Source organism: Dictyostelium purpureum, assembly GCF_000190715.1.
Source record: "Dictyostelium purpureum unplaced genomic scaffold DICPUscaffold_142, whole genome shotgun sequence".
NCBI classification, from domain to species: Eukaryota; Evosea; class Eumycetozoa; order Dictyosteliales; family Dictyosteliaceae; genus Dictyostelium; species Dictyostelium purpureum.
The window spans coordinates 52,201-67,617 of NW_003519479.1; the positions used below are offsets into that span (position 1 = coordinate 52,201).

Below are 15,417 nucleotides of genomic sequence, written 5' to 3' on the forward strand. Positions count from 1 at the left end.
TTTATTTTTTTTTAATTTTTTTAAAATTTTTTTTTTTGGGAATGTGGGTTAAAAAATTCTAATCTTTTTTTTTTTAAATTTAAACAAACAAATAAATATATAATTAGTTTTATAAGAAATAATAGTAATAAGCTTCTTATTAGTATTAGACTATAAAATGAAATTATTTTTTGTATTATTATTAATTATATCATTAGTATCTAATGTAAAGTCATTGTATGATTCATCAACATCAGGAGGTGAATCAGAAAATGTACTTGATTTAAAGAGAAATATTTCTCGTACGTATATAAATTTTGAATATCAATATCAATACAAAAAACAAAACACTAATAATTATAAATACTTTAGAATTAATTGAGGCTAGAGGATATCCAGTCGAAAATCATCAAGCTATTACACCAGATGGTTATATTGTATGTATTAAATATATTTTAATATTAAAAATAAAAGAATAATCAAAAAAAAAAATAAAAAATTCTTTTTATTAATTTTTATTACCTTTTTAGTTATCTATTCAACGTATACCAGCAGGAAGATACCAAAATAACCCAAACCCATATGGATCGAATGGTAAACCAGCTGTTATTTTACAACATGGAGTTGAAGATATCGGTACTAGTTGGGTAATTCAAGAGAATGTTTATCAAAGTTTAGGTTTTATTTTAGCAGATAATGGATTCGATGTTTGGATTAATAATGTTAGAGGAACTACCTATTCAAACTCAAGCATTTATTTTGATCCAAGTTCAAGAGATTTTTGGGCTTTTAGTTTCGATCAAATGGCTCAATACGATTTACCAACTGTTTTAAATTTGGTTTTAGAAACAACAGGAAATAAAAAAGTTGGTTATGCAGGCCATTCACAAGGTACAACTATGGCATTCATTGCAATGTCCAACCAAACTATAGCTGAAAAAATTAATCTTTTCATTGCTTTAGCTCCAGTCGTCCGTGTAACCCATTGTGAATCAAAATTATTAGATGTTTTAGCAGAATTTAATATTGATATTTTATTTGAAGTTTTAGGTGGTAAATCATTTTTAGCTGATACTCCATTCCTTCAAAAATACTTACCAATCATTTGTAAAAATGTAAGTATTATGTAATATTGTATAGCACTATAGCTCATTAATTATTAATTTCCAATTTATCATTTTTTATCCTAGAAACCAATTTATTGTCAAAATTCATTAGCTTTAATTATGGGTTGGGATGAAGCCAATATTAACAACACTAGATTACCAGTTTATATGGCCCATGAACCAGGTGGCACATCAGTACAAAATGTTGCTCATTGGGCTCAAGCAACTAAATATGGTTATCAAAAATTCGACTATGGTGTTATTGGAAATTTAGCACACTATGGCCAAGCTACTCCACCAAAATATAATATCTCTGACTTTAAAGTTCCAGTTGTTGTTTACTCTGGTGGTCAAGATTATTTAGCCGATCCAACCGATGTTAATTGGTTAATTCCACAACTCACCTCTTTAGTTCATTGGAAGAATATACCATCCTACTCTCATTTAGATTTTGTTTGGGCAGAAGATGCCTATCTTGTAAGTTTTATTATAAATATATATACCTAAAAATTTTCAAATATTAATATTTCTTTATTAAAAATACTAAATTATAGCAAGTTTATGATGAAGCTGTTCAATATTTAATAAAATATGCAAATACATAATAAAATAATAACAATATTTATTTATAATTCAAAAAATTTATCAATCGTTAATAATAAAAAAAATAAATGTATCAATATCAAGATTTTATTATTTGAAAAAAAAAAAAAAATCAAGATATTTTTTTTCCAATTTTTTTTTTTATTTTTTTTTAAAAAACCACTCACTTATTTTTTCAAAATAAAATTCGAATTCCAATGATGTTTATATTATGTGTTAATTTATTATCTTAAAATTTTCTGTTTTTAGTATAACAAACTAGATTTTTTATAACCCAGTATTTACCCAGTGGTCAAATGATATCATTATTTCCGAGCTTATAAATAGATAGTACCAACTTTACCATTAATTTTGAAAAGTAAATAAAAAATTCAATTATTTAAAAAAGAAAACTAAAAAAAAAAAAAAAAAAAAAAAAAAGTATAAATAATAATTTTTTTTTATTAAAACAAAATACTAAAGATAAAATGAAACTATTATATTTATATTTATTAGTTGCAGTATTGTTTTCTATTGCAAACTCATCTCTTTTTGCTTCATCCTCATCCTCGTCATCCAACCCTGATTTAGTCAGAAATATTTCAGGTAATTATGCAATAACCCTTTGACTATTCTTTTTTAAAATCTAATATAATTTTATTTAGAAATTATTCAGGCTAGAGGATATCCAGTTGAAAATCATCAAGCTATTACACCAGATGGTTATATTGTATGTATTTAATAATTATAATTAAATTTTGACCTTTAAAAAAAAATACTTAAAGAATTTTCTTTTTTTTTAAATAGCTATCCGTTCAACGTATCCCAGCAGGAAGATATCAAAACAATCCAAACCCATATGGATCGAATGGCAAACCAGCTGTTATTTTACAACATGGTGTAGAGGATTTAGGTATAACATGGGTACTTCAAGAGAATGTTTATCAAAGTTTAGGTTTTATTTTAGCAGATAATGGATTCGATGTCTGGATTAATAACGTTAGAGGCACCACCTATTCAAACTCAAATATTAACTATAGTTCAGATTCTAAAGAATTTTGGGCTTTTAGTTTTGATGAAATGGCTCAATACGATTTACCAACTGTTGTTGATTATGTTTTAGAAACTACAGGTAATAAAAAAGTTGGTTATGTAGGTCATTCACAAGGTACAACTATGGCATTCATTGGAATGACAAATCAAACTGTAGCCGATAAAATTAACCTCTTTGTTGCTTTAGCTCCAGTTGTCCGTGTAACCCATTGCGAATCTGATCTTTTAAATATTTTATCAGACTTTAATGTTGATATTTTATTTGCTGCTTTAGGTTTTAATGCTTTCTTACCAGATACCCCATTCCTTCAAAAGTATTTACCAGTCATTTGTAAAAATGTAAGTTATTAACTTAATACTATAAAACCAATTATAAAATATACTAATTAATTCATTATATAGGCCCCAAGTATTTGTGAAAATTCATTAGCTTTAATTATGGGTTGGGATGAAGCCAGTATTAACACCACTAGATTACCAGTTTATATGGCCCATGAACCAGGTGGCACATCAGTACAAAATGTTATCCATTGGTCACAAGCTACTAAAGATGGTTATCAAAAATTCGACTATGGTGTAGTTGGAAATTTAGCACACTACGGCCAAGCTACTCCACCACAATATAATATCAGAGATTTTAATGTTCCAGTTGTCGTTTACTCTGGTGGTCAAGATTATTTAGCTGATCCAACCGATGTTCAATGGTTAATTGATCGTTTAAGCTCATTGGTTAATTGGAAGAGTTTACCATCATATTCGCATTTGGATTTTGTTTGGGGAGAAAATGCTTATATTGTATGTATTATTACTATTATTATTTTTCTATCATTTTTAAAGATATGTGACATCATAAAAAAATAATAATTAAATATTATTGTATTTTCCTTTTAATATACTAATGTTATTTTTTTATAAAATATTAAAAATAGGATGTATATGGAGAAGTTACTCAATACTTATTAAAATATGCAAACGCTTAATAAAACATCATAAACCAATAGAATTAATTTATTATAGAAATACTAAAATAAATTAAAAAGAAAAAAAAAAAAAAAAAAAAAATTAATAACCCATAGAGTAGCATATTTGTTAACACAAAATTTCGAAATGTAATAATTTTACAAAATAAATACTATATTATATTAATCACATTAAAACAAAATCATTATTTTTATTTTTCCATTTATTTTTAAAATTTTAAAAACATTAAAATAATTTTTTTTTATTTCTTTTATTGGTTAGTTTTTTATGTTAGTTTTTATAATGAAATGGTAATAATAGATAAAAATACATATTATTGAAAAAGAAAAAAAGAAAAGAAATCAATTCTTTAATTTACTTGTGTTTATGTATGTATGTTAAAATAGTGTGTGTTTATATATTGTGATGTGTATTTGATAGTGGGAGTGTGAATATTGATTTTTATTATGATTAACAAAGATATACAAAAAAAAATAAAAAGAAAAAAAAACAATTATTAATTTATTATCATAAAAATTAATAATAAATAGATAATAAAAAGAAAATCAATAAAAACCAATTAAACTATCCATATTACAATTATAACTTTAAAATGTTTTACATCTACATTAATTAAAATAATTGATCAAAAGATTTCTTTTTGTTTTTATTTATATATAAGCACAATAATAATAAGTTAAGTTTTTTTTTTTTTTTTTTTCATTTTTTCATTTTTTTTCTGTGTGTAATTAAATAAATAAAAATAAAAAATCTTTTTTATTTAATTTTTATATTTTTAATAATAATAATAATAATAATAATAATAATAATAACACACTTTCACTCACACCTCAGTATTTATATTTCTTATACTTAATAATATAAATACACACACATACACACACAATAGAAAATAAATAAAAATACAATTAAAAAAAAAAAAAAAAATAACACTATTTATAGTATATTAAATAATATTGAAATATAATAGTATTATTTTTATTTTTATTAAAGTTTTATAATTATTTTAAAATATTTTGTGCAAAGATAAATCATGAACAAATTGTTAAATTAAATCCATATTTAATTGATAAAAAAAAAAAAAAAAAAATTATACAACCAAAAAAAAACCAAAAACAATTTTATAAAATTAAATAAATAAAAAAAGAATAAAATATAAATAAAATATAAATAAAAAAAAAAAGAATCTATTGGACACATAAACTATTTGATGTGATGGGGTATAAGCTATTTAATATAAAAATAAATAAAGAATTAAATAAATAAAAAAATAAAAAATAAATAAATAAAATTTAAAAATATTTAAAAATAAAAAAATAATAATATCTAAATTACAACCTATTTATTGTTTTGTTAATATATTAACTACTAATATAAATCAAATAACTCATTAAATAAACTTTTTTTTGTTTGTTTTTCTTTTTTGTTGTTTTTTTTTTTTTGTTACCAATAAAAACTTTTAATAATATTATTTTTATTTTTTCAAAATCCTTAAATAATTAATGTATTCATAAAAAATAAATAATAACATTAAATAATAATTATATATATGTATATATATGTATAATTTTTTTAGAGATATAATTAAATACATTCACTTTATAAATTTATAACCCACACTCCAAAACACTCTTTAAAAACACGCAAAAAATCACAACCAAAACAACAACAAAAACATCAACAAATTATATCAAAAAAATAAATAAAATAAAAATATAATTTAAAAAATAAAAGAAATAATATTTTAAATATTATTTTTTTAAAAAAAAAAAAATAAAAAAAAAAAAATAAAACTATATAAAGATATTGCACCAAAAATAAAATCACTATTATATATTAATATATATAATAATATATACTTTAATCAATAACATAATATAGTAATAATAATAATAATAATAAAAATAATAATAATAATAATAATTAAAATAATAATAATTATAACTATTGCCAAAAATATATTTATAAATAATATAAATTATATAAAATGAGATTATTATGTTTAATACTATTTTTAGTTTTAAATTATATAGTATATATAAATTGTAAATACAAAATTTAAACAAAAAATAGATAGATATCAATATAAATTATTAAAATTCTTTAATATACAAAAAATAATTACTCTTCCTTTACCAAAATTATAATTTTAATATCTATCAATTAAAACCATCAAATTTTAAAAAATTACTAATTGTAAATTTATTTTTTTAAAAAAAATATATATATTTTTTGTCATTATTATTTTTTTTTTAATTGCTTTATTATAGGTGAAACAAATGAAATTGCAGTTTTATGTAATGATAATGATCCATGTACAGTAGATAGATTTAAAATATTAAAATGTGAACATACTCCCAAATGTGTACCACAAAATCAATGCGAAATTGCAACATGTAATAAAAAGAATGGTGATTGTTCATTCCAACAAAAATGTGTAAGTAGACATGCATGCGAAAAGGCATATTGTAATCCAAGTAATGGAGAGTGTATATATACACCGACATGTATAAGTGGTGATCGTTGTTCGATTGCATCATGTAATGAAACTACTGGTGCATGTAATATAAAACCATTATGCAAGGGTGAAGAAATTTGTCATGAGGGTGGATACTGTGTTGATTGCAGTGACAACAATCCCTGTACTACAGATTTTTATTCACCCTACTATGGCGTTTGTATAAATATAGTGAATGAATGGATAAACTGCGAAAACTCTACTGAATATAGAAATTGTCTCAAAGGTTGCCAAACTGATAATTGTAGAACTGCAGTATGTGATAAGCAAACCCTCAAATGCCACACTAATTATAAAGATTGTTCAGATGGAGACCTATGTACTCTAGATAATTGCGATCCTGAAATAGGATGTACTCATCAAGCAGTTGATTGTAGCGACAATAATCCTTGTACTATTGATTTTTGTGATAATGAATATGGGTATGTATTTAAAATATAATTTTCTTCATTTCTTAATATACTAATTACTACTACTTTAATATATAGATGCCATTATAAACCAGATCCAGCATGTAATGGTAATAAACCCTGCAATGTAAATTCAGATTGCAACGATAATGTCGCATGTACAAAAGATGTTTGCACCAATGGATATTGCGAGCATACATTAAACTGTGGTTTTGATCAACACTGCAATAGAGAATACAAATGTGAAAAAGTTCGATTTGAAAATTAAAATTATTAACAATAATAATCCTCTTTATATACACAACAAAAAATAACAATATTATAAAAAAAAAAAAAAAAAAAAAAAAGAAATCCCCAAACCAATTATTATTATTAATATAGAGAAATATTTAAATACTTAAATAAATATAACTATTTAAATTGTTTTCTTTTTAAAAAAAATAAAATAAAATAAAATAATTTTAAAAAAACTAAAGTTATCAAAAAAAAAATAAAATAAAAAACTTTATTTGTTTTATTAAGTTATAAACGTGCTTTGATAATGATGTAACACCATACCACATCTTATATATATAAGAAATGATTTGATTTGAATAACCTTGTCATTGTTATATCCCCTTAAAAAGGTTTACATATAACAAATCATTACAGTTTTTTTTTTTTTCATAAAAAAACTAGTTATTTTAATTACATCATTGGAATGGTCTATAATTTAATTTTCGTTTTCTTTTTTCCCTTTGTCGTTGATGCTACTGAATTATTGATGTATCTATTAATATATACTATAAATATGGGGTCTAAATAATGAGTTGTTTGAATATTTGAATTAAAAATTATTATATTATTTGTACAGCTTTAATTCCAATTCTAAAACCTATCGAAAAAACACATCTTACAAAAACAATTGCAATACTGAAAAGAAGAAATAAGAAAACTAAATTAAACCTAAACCTATTTTGGACCTCAACCACTAGCTGCGTTACAGGCAAGAATATTCTTCATATCCCCTCTTCTATTTGTTGAACCACCACTACCTGATGGGCCACGTCCGCCACCGCCACCGCCACCGCCACCGCCACCTGATGGACCGCCACCACCACCTGATGGGCCACCACTTGATGGACCAAAACCACCCATACGCTTTTGTGGCTTTTTACCTCCTCCAATAGTTGATGATCTTGATACCTCATTCTATAATTTATATTTAATAAGTTAATAAATAAAACAATAAACTATTTATCTGTTATACTATATTAATATACATACACCTAACAATGTTTGAAAGCTAAATTTATAAATATAGAAAAAAAATATTATTAATAATTTTGATATATAAAAATGATAATATACTTTATTCGAAATACATACAAATAGGTAATTTGATTCAAAAGATACCAAAACATTTCAGGAACAATGGATAGTCTCCATTTTGTCCTCTTTTGTGTAACCTCTCCGCCTTCTTTAATATATGGCATTGTGTTACAAAAATAAAAAGTTAAACTATGTAATTAAATGAATGAAAAAAGTTCAATATTGTGAGAAAAAAAATTTTAAATTTAAAAATAAAATTAAAAAAAAAAAAAAAAATAAATATATTTTTTTTTAATTTTATTTTATTTTATTTTTTTTGTAATTTTGGTGTGTTAAAATATATTAATGTGTAATGATTATATTTTTAAAAGTCAATGAAATAGAAATTATTGGAAATTTGGTATGTAATTTAATACATTATTATTTATTAAATAAACATTTAAATTATTTTTATATAAAATTTAAAAATAATATTTTTTTTTTTTTTTTTTTAATTTTTTTTATTTTTGTCGTTTTTCGTTTTTTAATTATTTTATTTTTTTTTATCATAAATCATTAATAATTTTATTTTATTTTATTATATTAATTTAATTTATTATGGATTTAAAAAGAAAATTTGGTACATCAATTGGTATTACACCATTTGGTAGTTTAGGAAGTAGTTTAGCATCAGCATCAGCATCGATCACTAAATTAATTGTTAAAAATATACCAAAATCGGTCAATAAAAATGATATTATTGAGAATTTAAAAAAAATCATTCAAAACCAAAGTATAAATATAACCATTCCAGCTGGTATCCCAGCAGATGTTGCCCATAAAATTGAAGCTGGTACAAATATTGCATTTTTATCATGTCCAAACTTATCTCAATTATCAATGGTAAATATAATGAAACATAATTATTCAAGAAAATATGTATTTTTTATTTAAATATTTTATTAACAATTAATTTTTAGGCTAGAAACATTTTAAATGGTAAATCTTTAGGTGATAAAAAGCTTCAAGTAGATTTTTATGAAGTTAAAAAAGTAATTCCAACCCCAGCCCCAGCTCCAATCGAAACTTCAGAAGAACCAAAAAAGAAACAAAAAACTGAAAAAAAACCAAAAGAACAAAATAAAAAAGCAGATGAAACTAAAAAACCTGAAGAGACAAAGAAGGAAACATCAGTCGAAAATAAAGTAGAAAATAAAAAAAAACAACAACCACAAAAACCAGAACAACCACAACAATCTAAAAAAGAAGCAATTAAAAAAGAAGAAAATAATACAGATTTAAATAATAAAAAGAAAGCAGCTACAGAAAAAAAGAAAAAAGAAACTAAATCACAATCACAATCACAACCACAACCACAACCAAAAGAACAATCAACAATAGAAAATAATGATAATAATGAAAATAATAATAAAGAAGAAGAAAAACAAAAAGAAAAAGAAGAGGAAACAAAAGTATCAACAGTTAGAAATAATAAAGCAGTTATTAATAAAATTACACAACAATTATCATCATGTGCAGAAAGTAAAAATTATGTTCAATTGGTTAAATCATATAACTATTTAAAAAAAATAGGCGCTAAACCAGATCATATTACTTATGGTGTAATGTTAAATGCATGTGTTAGATGTCAAGAGTACAAGAAAGCCAAAGAAGTTTTTGATGATGCAATTAAAGATAATGTTGCCAATGATGTAATTTACACCACCTATATTAAAGCATTGTGCGAAGTCGATATGACATCAGCATATGAAATGATTCAGAGTATGATTTCAACCAAACCAAATATCCGTACATTCAACTCTATATTCCGTGGTTGTGTAAGAAGTGGTGATATCGAAATTACAAAGGGTTTAATCTCATTGATGAAATCGAATGAAATCTATCCAGATAGCACAACAATCGAATATTTAATTAAAATCTATTCAGATCATTTAATGATTCAAGATATTTGGGATCTTTTAGCCAAAGTTTACGAAAGAATGGAGGGTCAAATCTCACCCATTTGTTTCTCACGTCTTTCATTAGCATCTTTATTAGCAGGTGATATCAAATCATCCGTTAAAGCATTAGGTATCACTGACGATATTTTAGCTAAAGCTCCACAAACCCTCACCACCTCCCACAAAAACAAAGGTAAATTATCAGAAAGAAATAAAATTTCTTCATCTCTTTTCGAAAGAATTGGTAAACAAGAAATCAACGAAGAATGTGAACGTGTTAGAAGTTATTTAAATAAAATTACAATGAACAATGCAAAGATCAAAGTCAAATTCTACAATATGGAAAGCTTTAATAAAATCTATTTCTCAAAAAATTCCTTCAAAACCAATGTCAATAGAATAAGCGACGAAAGCTCCGGTAAGGAATTAGATGCTTTCAATGAATTATTTAACCAATACAAAAAAGGTGGAGTTTACTACAAAGGCACCGACGATGTAGATTTAAATAGTAAAGCCAATTCAATCGCCAATTTAGCAGCAACCAAACCAAAGAATAAAGCCAATAGATATTTGAAAATGGAAATTTGTTCAGGTCATGGTCATTGGGTCACTGAAAGAGCAGGTCAAGATTTAGATGCTGATTGGATATCATTGGAAATTCGTTATGATCGTATCTTTCAAATTTGGAGTAAAGCAATTTTAGAATCAATCGATAATCTTTATATTGTAGGTGGTGATGCTCACAAGTCATTAAAAGAAGTTATACCAGATGGTGTTTTAGATGAAGTTTATATCAATTATCCAAATCCTCCAGTATGGAAAGGCGCTGACCGTTTAATTAACGAACTTTTCCTCGTTGAAATTAATCGTTGTTTAAAGAAATCAGGTACTCTAACCATTGTAACTGATGACAAACCTTACAGTGAACAAATTATCGAAATTTTATCAAAATCTAAAAAATTATTAAAAGTTTATAAACCTGCATCACCAGATAACACTTACTTAACCCCATTAGCTGAAGATTATGGTTATTCATACTTTAATAAATTATGGAATAATGGTCAAAGAGTTAAAAGATATTGTATTGTTATAACTAAAAATTAAATATAATAAATATAATAAACTTTTAAAAAAAAAAAAAAAAATAATAATAATATATATTTTATACAATAATAGTTTTTTTAATATTTTTATTTATTTTATTGATTATATTTTATTTTATTTTTGGACCTTCACCACCTGGAACAAGCTATAGTTTTATAATTAAATTTATTTGTTGTGTAAAAAATAAAATTGAAATATTAGTATAATTTTAATTTAATTTAGTTTCTGGATATTATATAAATAAAATAAATGATAAATACCAAACAAACGTGGTTTCCATTTAATAAAATATTATCTAATTTAATTGTTTTTAAACCTTCTGGTGTATATTCACTAAATTAAACAAAAAGAAATTAGGATTTGGGTTAAAAATTTAAATTATTTATATTAATATAATAAAACTTACTATTCTGTGACATCTTTTAAAAATATATTAACATATGCATCAAAACCTAATAAAGTACCAACAAATTCTTTATCGTTTTTCATTGCAATCCAAATTCTAGATCCTATACATTTTTCGATTAATTCTAATGGTAAAATTTGTTCGATTTGAGTACTAGCTTCTTCTGACATTTTATATATATTGTATATAGTATATTATTTAAATAAACAAAGAAATAAATAACAAATATTATTATAAAAAGGATATATACACAAAATGATTATTTATAGGTTTTTGATTTATGAAAAAAAAAAAAAATGAATTCAAAAATTAAAAAAAAAAAAAATTAAAAAAATTGAAAAATAATTTTTTTTTTTTTTTTTTTTTTATAAATTTATTTTTTTAATTTTTTTTTTAAATCATTTTTTTTTATTTTATAAAGTGTGTTTTATTTAATTTATAACTAAAAAATATCTTGAAATCATTCATTTTATATTTGTTATTATTTATATATCATAATAATAATAAAAAATGGAAAAAGAAAAAGAGAATCATTTATTAAATTTAAAGGTTATGAGGTTAAGTAAACCAAATATACCAACTATCAATCCAATTCTATGTGAAAAAGATGATTTAGCATATGAATCAATGGGATTAGGTAGTAATAGTGGTAGTAGTGGTAATAATAGTGGCAGCGGTACATCATCCCCATCATCACCAGGATCAGCAGCTGTGGAACAACAATTAATCAATGTTAGCTCAAATACTGGAACTAATGGCATTGAAGGTTTGGGTTTAACCCCAATGTTACAACTACAATCTGGTGTTATTTATTTGGGTGAAGTTTTCTGTTGTTATATTAGTTTAAATAATCATTCACCATATCAAGTAACCGATGTATATTTAAAAGTTGAATTACAAACTACATCTCAAAGAATTTGCCTATTAGATTCAGAGAAAAATCCTGTACCATCATTTAGTCCTGGTTTTAGTTCTGACTTTGTTGTACAAAGAGAAGTTAAGGAATCTGGTATTAATATGTAAGTGGTTTGATGTTTTATATTCTTGTTGTTATTAAACAATAAATATACTAATTATCTAAAATATTATAGTTTAGTATGTGCTGTAAATTATTCATCTCCAGAGGGTGAACAAAAAAAATTTAGAAAATATTTTAAATTTCAAGTAATGAACCCATTGGTATTAAAAACTAGAATTCATAATTTACCAGTAAGTTAATATTATTTATTTTTTATTATTATAAATTTAAAAATATTAATTGTTTTTTAGAATATTATATTTTTAGAAGCTTGTTTAGAAAATGCAACCCAAGGATCATTATTTATTGAATCAATAGTATTTGATCCAATTGATTTATTTACATGTAAAGATATTAGTTTTGAAAAGAATTTAATAGAAAATAATAATAGTGATATAGATAATAGTAATAGTAATAATGTAGATAATAGTAATATAGATAATAATAGTTTGTTATCTAAAATTAAAATTTCAAACGATATTGTATTTTTAAAACAGGGATCAAGTAGACAATATTTATTCCAAATTATACCCAAAGATCCAAATAATAATGAAACCAAAACATCAGCAACATTAGGTAGATTAGATATTACATGGAGATCTTATTTTGGTGAAATTGGTAAATTAAAGACAGCCGGTATTCAAAGAAAATTAGGAAATGAAGATATTGAAGCAGTACTATCCAATATACCCCAATTAATCAAATTAGAGAAACCATTCAATATTACAGCCAAATTAATAAATAAAAGTAACCGTACATTGTATCCACAATTTGTTTTAATTCGAAATAAAATGGATGGAATTAAAATAAATAGTCATTTACCAAAAATTGAACCTATTTCTCCAAACTCTCAAGTTAGCATAAATGTTGAAATGTTTCCATTAAAACCTGGTATGCAACAAATTACAGGTTTAGCAATAAAGTTGATTGATCCACCAATGCAACAAATAACTCCAGCATTAGTACAACAACAGCAACAACAGCAACAACAACAACAGCAACAACAACAACAGCAACAGCAACAACAACAACAGCCACCATTACCAACACCACAATCACAACAGCAACAACAACAACAATTTAAAAACTACTATGAATTTACTAGCTCTGATATCTTTGTTGAGTTTGAAGATGAAAAATTAGTAGATATATAAAATAAATATTCATTAAATAAATAAAAAAAAAAAAATAGATTTAAATTTATTATGTTTTAAAATTATATATTTTTTATTTTATTTATATTTGTTTAAAAAATTAATTCAATAATATTTTCCAAAAGTTGTTCGTCGATTAATTGATTTTTATACTTGTTTTCAAATTTTATCCATTCTTCATTACTGTAGTATAGTTTAAATTTAATTTCTAATTTCTTTAAAAGCTCTCTTGATAACTCTTTCTTTTCTTTTGATTCTTTCTTTTTTTGTTTAATTTTATCTTTTTTCATTTCTTCTTTTACTTTTTTTTCAAATTTTTTTAATTTTTTTTCTTCTTTTTCAATTTCATGTTTTAAATTAAACTCTTTTTTAATATCCTTCCATGATAATCTATTCCTTTTTTTATTGACTGTTTCATTTAAATTGAACCTTTCTAATTGTATATTATTATATGGGGATAAATATTGGGGTGATGATAAATTTCCTCCTTCGTTATTTAAATTGTTTGAATTATTATTTATATTATTACTATTATTGTTTATATTATGATTTACAATAAAGTGACTTTTTGGAGGGCTATGACCTCCCAAATAAATATTTTTTGGTGGGGAATTACTTATATTAAAATAACATTCGGATGATGGAGGTGATGATGGATATACAATATAAGTATTATTTATTCTTGGTTGCATATACATTTTTTAAATATAATTTTTGTATTTGTTTTTTTTTATAATTTGAAATAATAAAAAAAAAAAATTACTTTAGTTTATAATGAATATATAAATTGAAAAAAATATTTAAATATTTAAATTAAATAAAAAAAAAATTAATTATAATATAATTATAAATCAATTAAATTAATTGAAAATTAAATTATAATATAATTGTTGTTTGTTGTTGTTTTTTAATATATTTAAATATTAAAAAAAAAAATATATGTTGATTTTGATGGAAATAAATATAACAATATTTATTTGTTTATTATTTTATTTTATTTGTTTTTTTTTTTTTTTTTCAATTTTGATTCTTTTTGAATTTATATAATATTTCTCTTTAATTCTCCATGTGTATTGTGTAAGGTTGGTATATTAAAAACAAATAATTGTGAATGTGGGGTTGGAGTGGAAAGTGTGTTTATAAAAAGTGTGTGTAAGCGTGGTGTTAGGGTGTCATTTAACTATTTCCTCAATATTTTGTCTATTTTCCTCACAAAAGAAATATATAATTGTATAAATTTATATAAATCAAAAGAAAATAATTAACCTGTGCTAACCTGACAATAAAATTAAAGCTATATAAATAATAAATTAAATCATATTCCACTTATAAAAAAAAATAAATAAAAAAAAATAAAAAATAAAAAAACTATTATATAGTTAATCGCAATATCTCTCTGTACTCTCAAAACATAACCAAATTTTTGTTCGTATTTGGAAAGTTGTTTTTTTTAAATATAGAGTATATACAACTTTAACAACAAAATGATATCATTAATAATTAAAAAAAGTTTTTTATATATTTTTTAGTGTGTTAGTGTGTGCAAAAATTGGGGGTTATTTTCAATTGGAGGTGTTTAATATAAATTTATTATTATCGTTGTATAAAAAAATTGTAATCTCAAAGAGATAAGATTTCATGTAAATCGAGATTGCTTATTTTTAAATTTTTGTCCAAAAATAATATTAAAAGATTCGATTCTTTGTTTAAAATAATTTTTTATTTATTTTTTTTTAATTTTATTTTTTTTAAATAATTCAATAATACATAACATATAAAAAAGTGTAAATTAATAGAGAAAAAGATTAAAAAATTGTTATATCATATTTGCATTTTTATAAGAATAATTATACTG

At 22.9% G+C, this 15,417-nt stretch overlaps 8 protein-coding genes across 8 annotated transcripts; 5 read left to right on the forward strand and 3 right to left on the reverse strand.

Annotated features, from left to right (window-relative positions):
• Window positions 1–116: 116 nt before the first annotated feature.
• Window positions 117–1,785, forward strand: DICPUDRAFT_48065 (uncharacterized protein). Its single transcript, XM_003288612.1, has 5 exons — window positions 117–281; window positions 352–416; window positions 510–1,094; window positions 1,170–1,562; window positions 1,640–1,785. The coding sequence occupies exons 1-5, from the start codon at window positions 158–160 to the stop codon at window positions 1,688–1,690; spliced, it is 1,218 nt and encodes a 405-aa protein (XP_003288660.1). The 5' UTR covers window positions 117–157; the 3' UTR covers window positions 1,691–1,785.
• Window positions 1,786–2,155: 370 nt separating this feature from the next.
• Window positions 2,156–3,700, forward strand: DICPUDRAFT_152935 (uncharacterized protein; the record flags this gene model as incomplete). Its single annotated transcript, XM_003288613.1, has 5 exons — window positions 2,156–2,273; window positions 2,333–2,397; window positions 2,475–3,059; window positions 3,123–3,515; window positions 3,650–3,700. The coding sequence occupies 5 exons, from the start codon at window positions 2,156–2,158 to the stop codon at window positions 3,698–3,700; spliced, it is 1,212 nt and encodes a 403-aa protein (XP_003288661.1).
• Window positions 3,701–5,512: 1,812 nt separating this feature from the next.
• On the forward strand, window positions 5,513–7,125 carry DICPUDRAFT_98094 (uncharacterized protein). The gene is made up of 3 exons (XM_003288614.1): window positions 5,513–5,746; window positions 5,972–6,641; window positions 6,708–7,125. The coding sequence occupies exons 1-3, from the start codon at window positions 5,689–5,691 to the stop codon at window positions 6,895–6,897; spliced, it is 918 nt and encodes a 305-aa protein (XP_003288662.1). The 5' UTR covers window positions 5,513–5,688; the 3' UTR covers window positions 6,898–7,125.
• A 467-nt stretch (window positions 7,126–7,592) lies between these two features.
• Window positions 7,593–8,104, reverse strand: DICPUDRAFT_79460 (uncharacterized protein; the record flags this gene model as incomplete). The annotated part of the gene is made up of 3 exons (XM_003288629.1): window positions 7,593–7,820; window positions 7,896–7,914; window positions 7,998–8,104. The coding sequence occupies 3 exons, from the start codon at window positions 8,102–8,104 to the stop codon at window positions 7,593–7,595; spliced, it is 354 nt and encodes a 117-aa protein (XP_003288677.1).
• A 433-nt stretch (window positions 8,105–8,537) lies between these two features.
• Window positions 8,538–10,984, forward strand: DICPUDRAFT_88144 (uncharacterized protein; the record flags this gene model as incomplete). Its single annotated transcript, XM_003288615.1, has 4 exons — window positions 8,538–8,822; window positions 8,900–9,124; window positions 9,254–10,388; window positions 10,440–10,984. 4 exons carry the CDS (start codon window positions 8,538–8,540, stop codon window positions 10,982–10,984), a joined length of 2,190 nt encoding a protein of 729 aa, XP_003288663.1.
• A 109-nt stretch (window positions 10,985–11,093) lies between these two features.
• On the reverse strand, window positions 11,094–11,560 carry DICPUDRAFT_152939 (uncharacterized protein; the record flags this gene model as incomplete). Its single annotated transcript, XM_003288630.1, has 3 exons — window positions 11,094–11,129; window positions 11,245–11,317; window positions 11,391–11,560. 3 exons carry the CDS (start codon window positions 11,558–11,560, stop codon window positions 11,094–11,096), a joined length of 279 nt encoding a protein of 92 aa, XP_003288678.1.
• A 340-nt stretch (window positions 11,561–11,900) lies between these two features.
• DICPUDRAFT_34383 (uncharacterized protein) lies at window positions 11,901–13,562 on the forward strand (the record flags this gene model as incomplete). Its single annotated transcript, XM_003288616.1, has 3 exons — window positions 11,901–12,409; window positions 12,482–12,599; window positions 12,660–13,562. The coding sequence occupies 3 exons, from the start codon at window positions 11,901–11,903 to the stop codon at window positions 13,560–13,562; spliced, it is 1,530 nt and encodes a 509-aa protein (XP_003288664.1).
• Window positions 13,563–13,613: 51 nt separating this feature from the next.
• DICPUDRAFT_94707 (uncharacterized protein) lies at window positions 13,614–14,260 on the reverse strand (the record flags this gene model as incomplete). Its single annotated transcript, XM_003288631.1, has 1 exon — window positions 13,614–14,260. The coding sequence occupies one exon, from the start codon at window positions 14,258–14,260 to the stop codon at window positions 13,655–13,657; it is 606 nt and encodes a 201-aa protein (XP_003288679.1). The 3' UTR covers window positions 13,614–13,654.
• Between the last annotated feature and the right edge of the window lie 1,157 nt (window positions 14,261–15,417).

Bases quoted from the DNA above. Each gene is read 5' to 3' on its own strand.
- DICPUDRAFT_98094 (XM_003288614.1), top strand. From the start codon at position 5,689: ATGAGATTATTATGTTTAATACTATTTTTAGTTTTAAATTATATAGTA. The intron at 5,747-5,971 runs GTAAATACAAAA...GCTTTATTATAG, and splicing joins TTATATAGTATATATAAATT to GTGAAACAAATGAAATTGCA. The intron at 6,642-6,707 runs GTATGTATTTAA...TTTAATATATAG, and splicing joins TTTTGTGATAATGAATATGG to ATGCCATTATAAACCAGATC.
- DICPUDRAFT_48065 (XM_003288612.1), top strand. From the start codon at position 158: ATGAAATTATTTTTTGTATTATTATTAATTATATCATTAGTATCTAAT. The intron at 282-351 runs GTACGTATATAA...TAAATACTTTAG, and splicing joins TTTAAAGAGAAATATTTCTC to AATTAATTGAGGCTAGAGGA. The intron at 417-509 runs GTATGTATTAAA...TTACCTTTTTAG, and splicing joins TTACACCAGATGGTTATATT to TTATCTATTCAACGTATACC.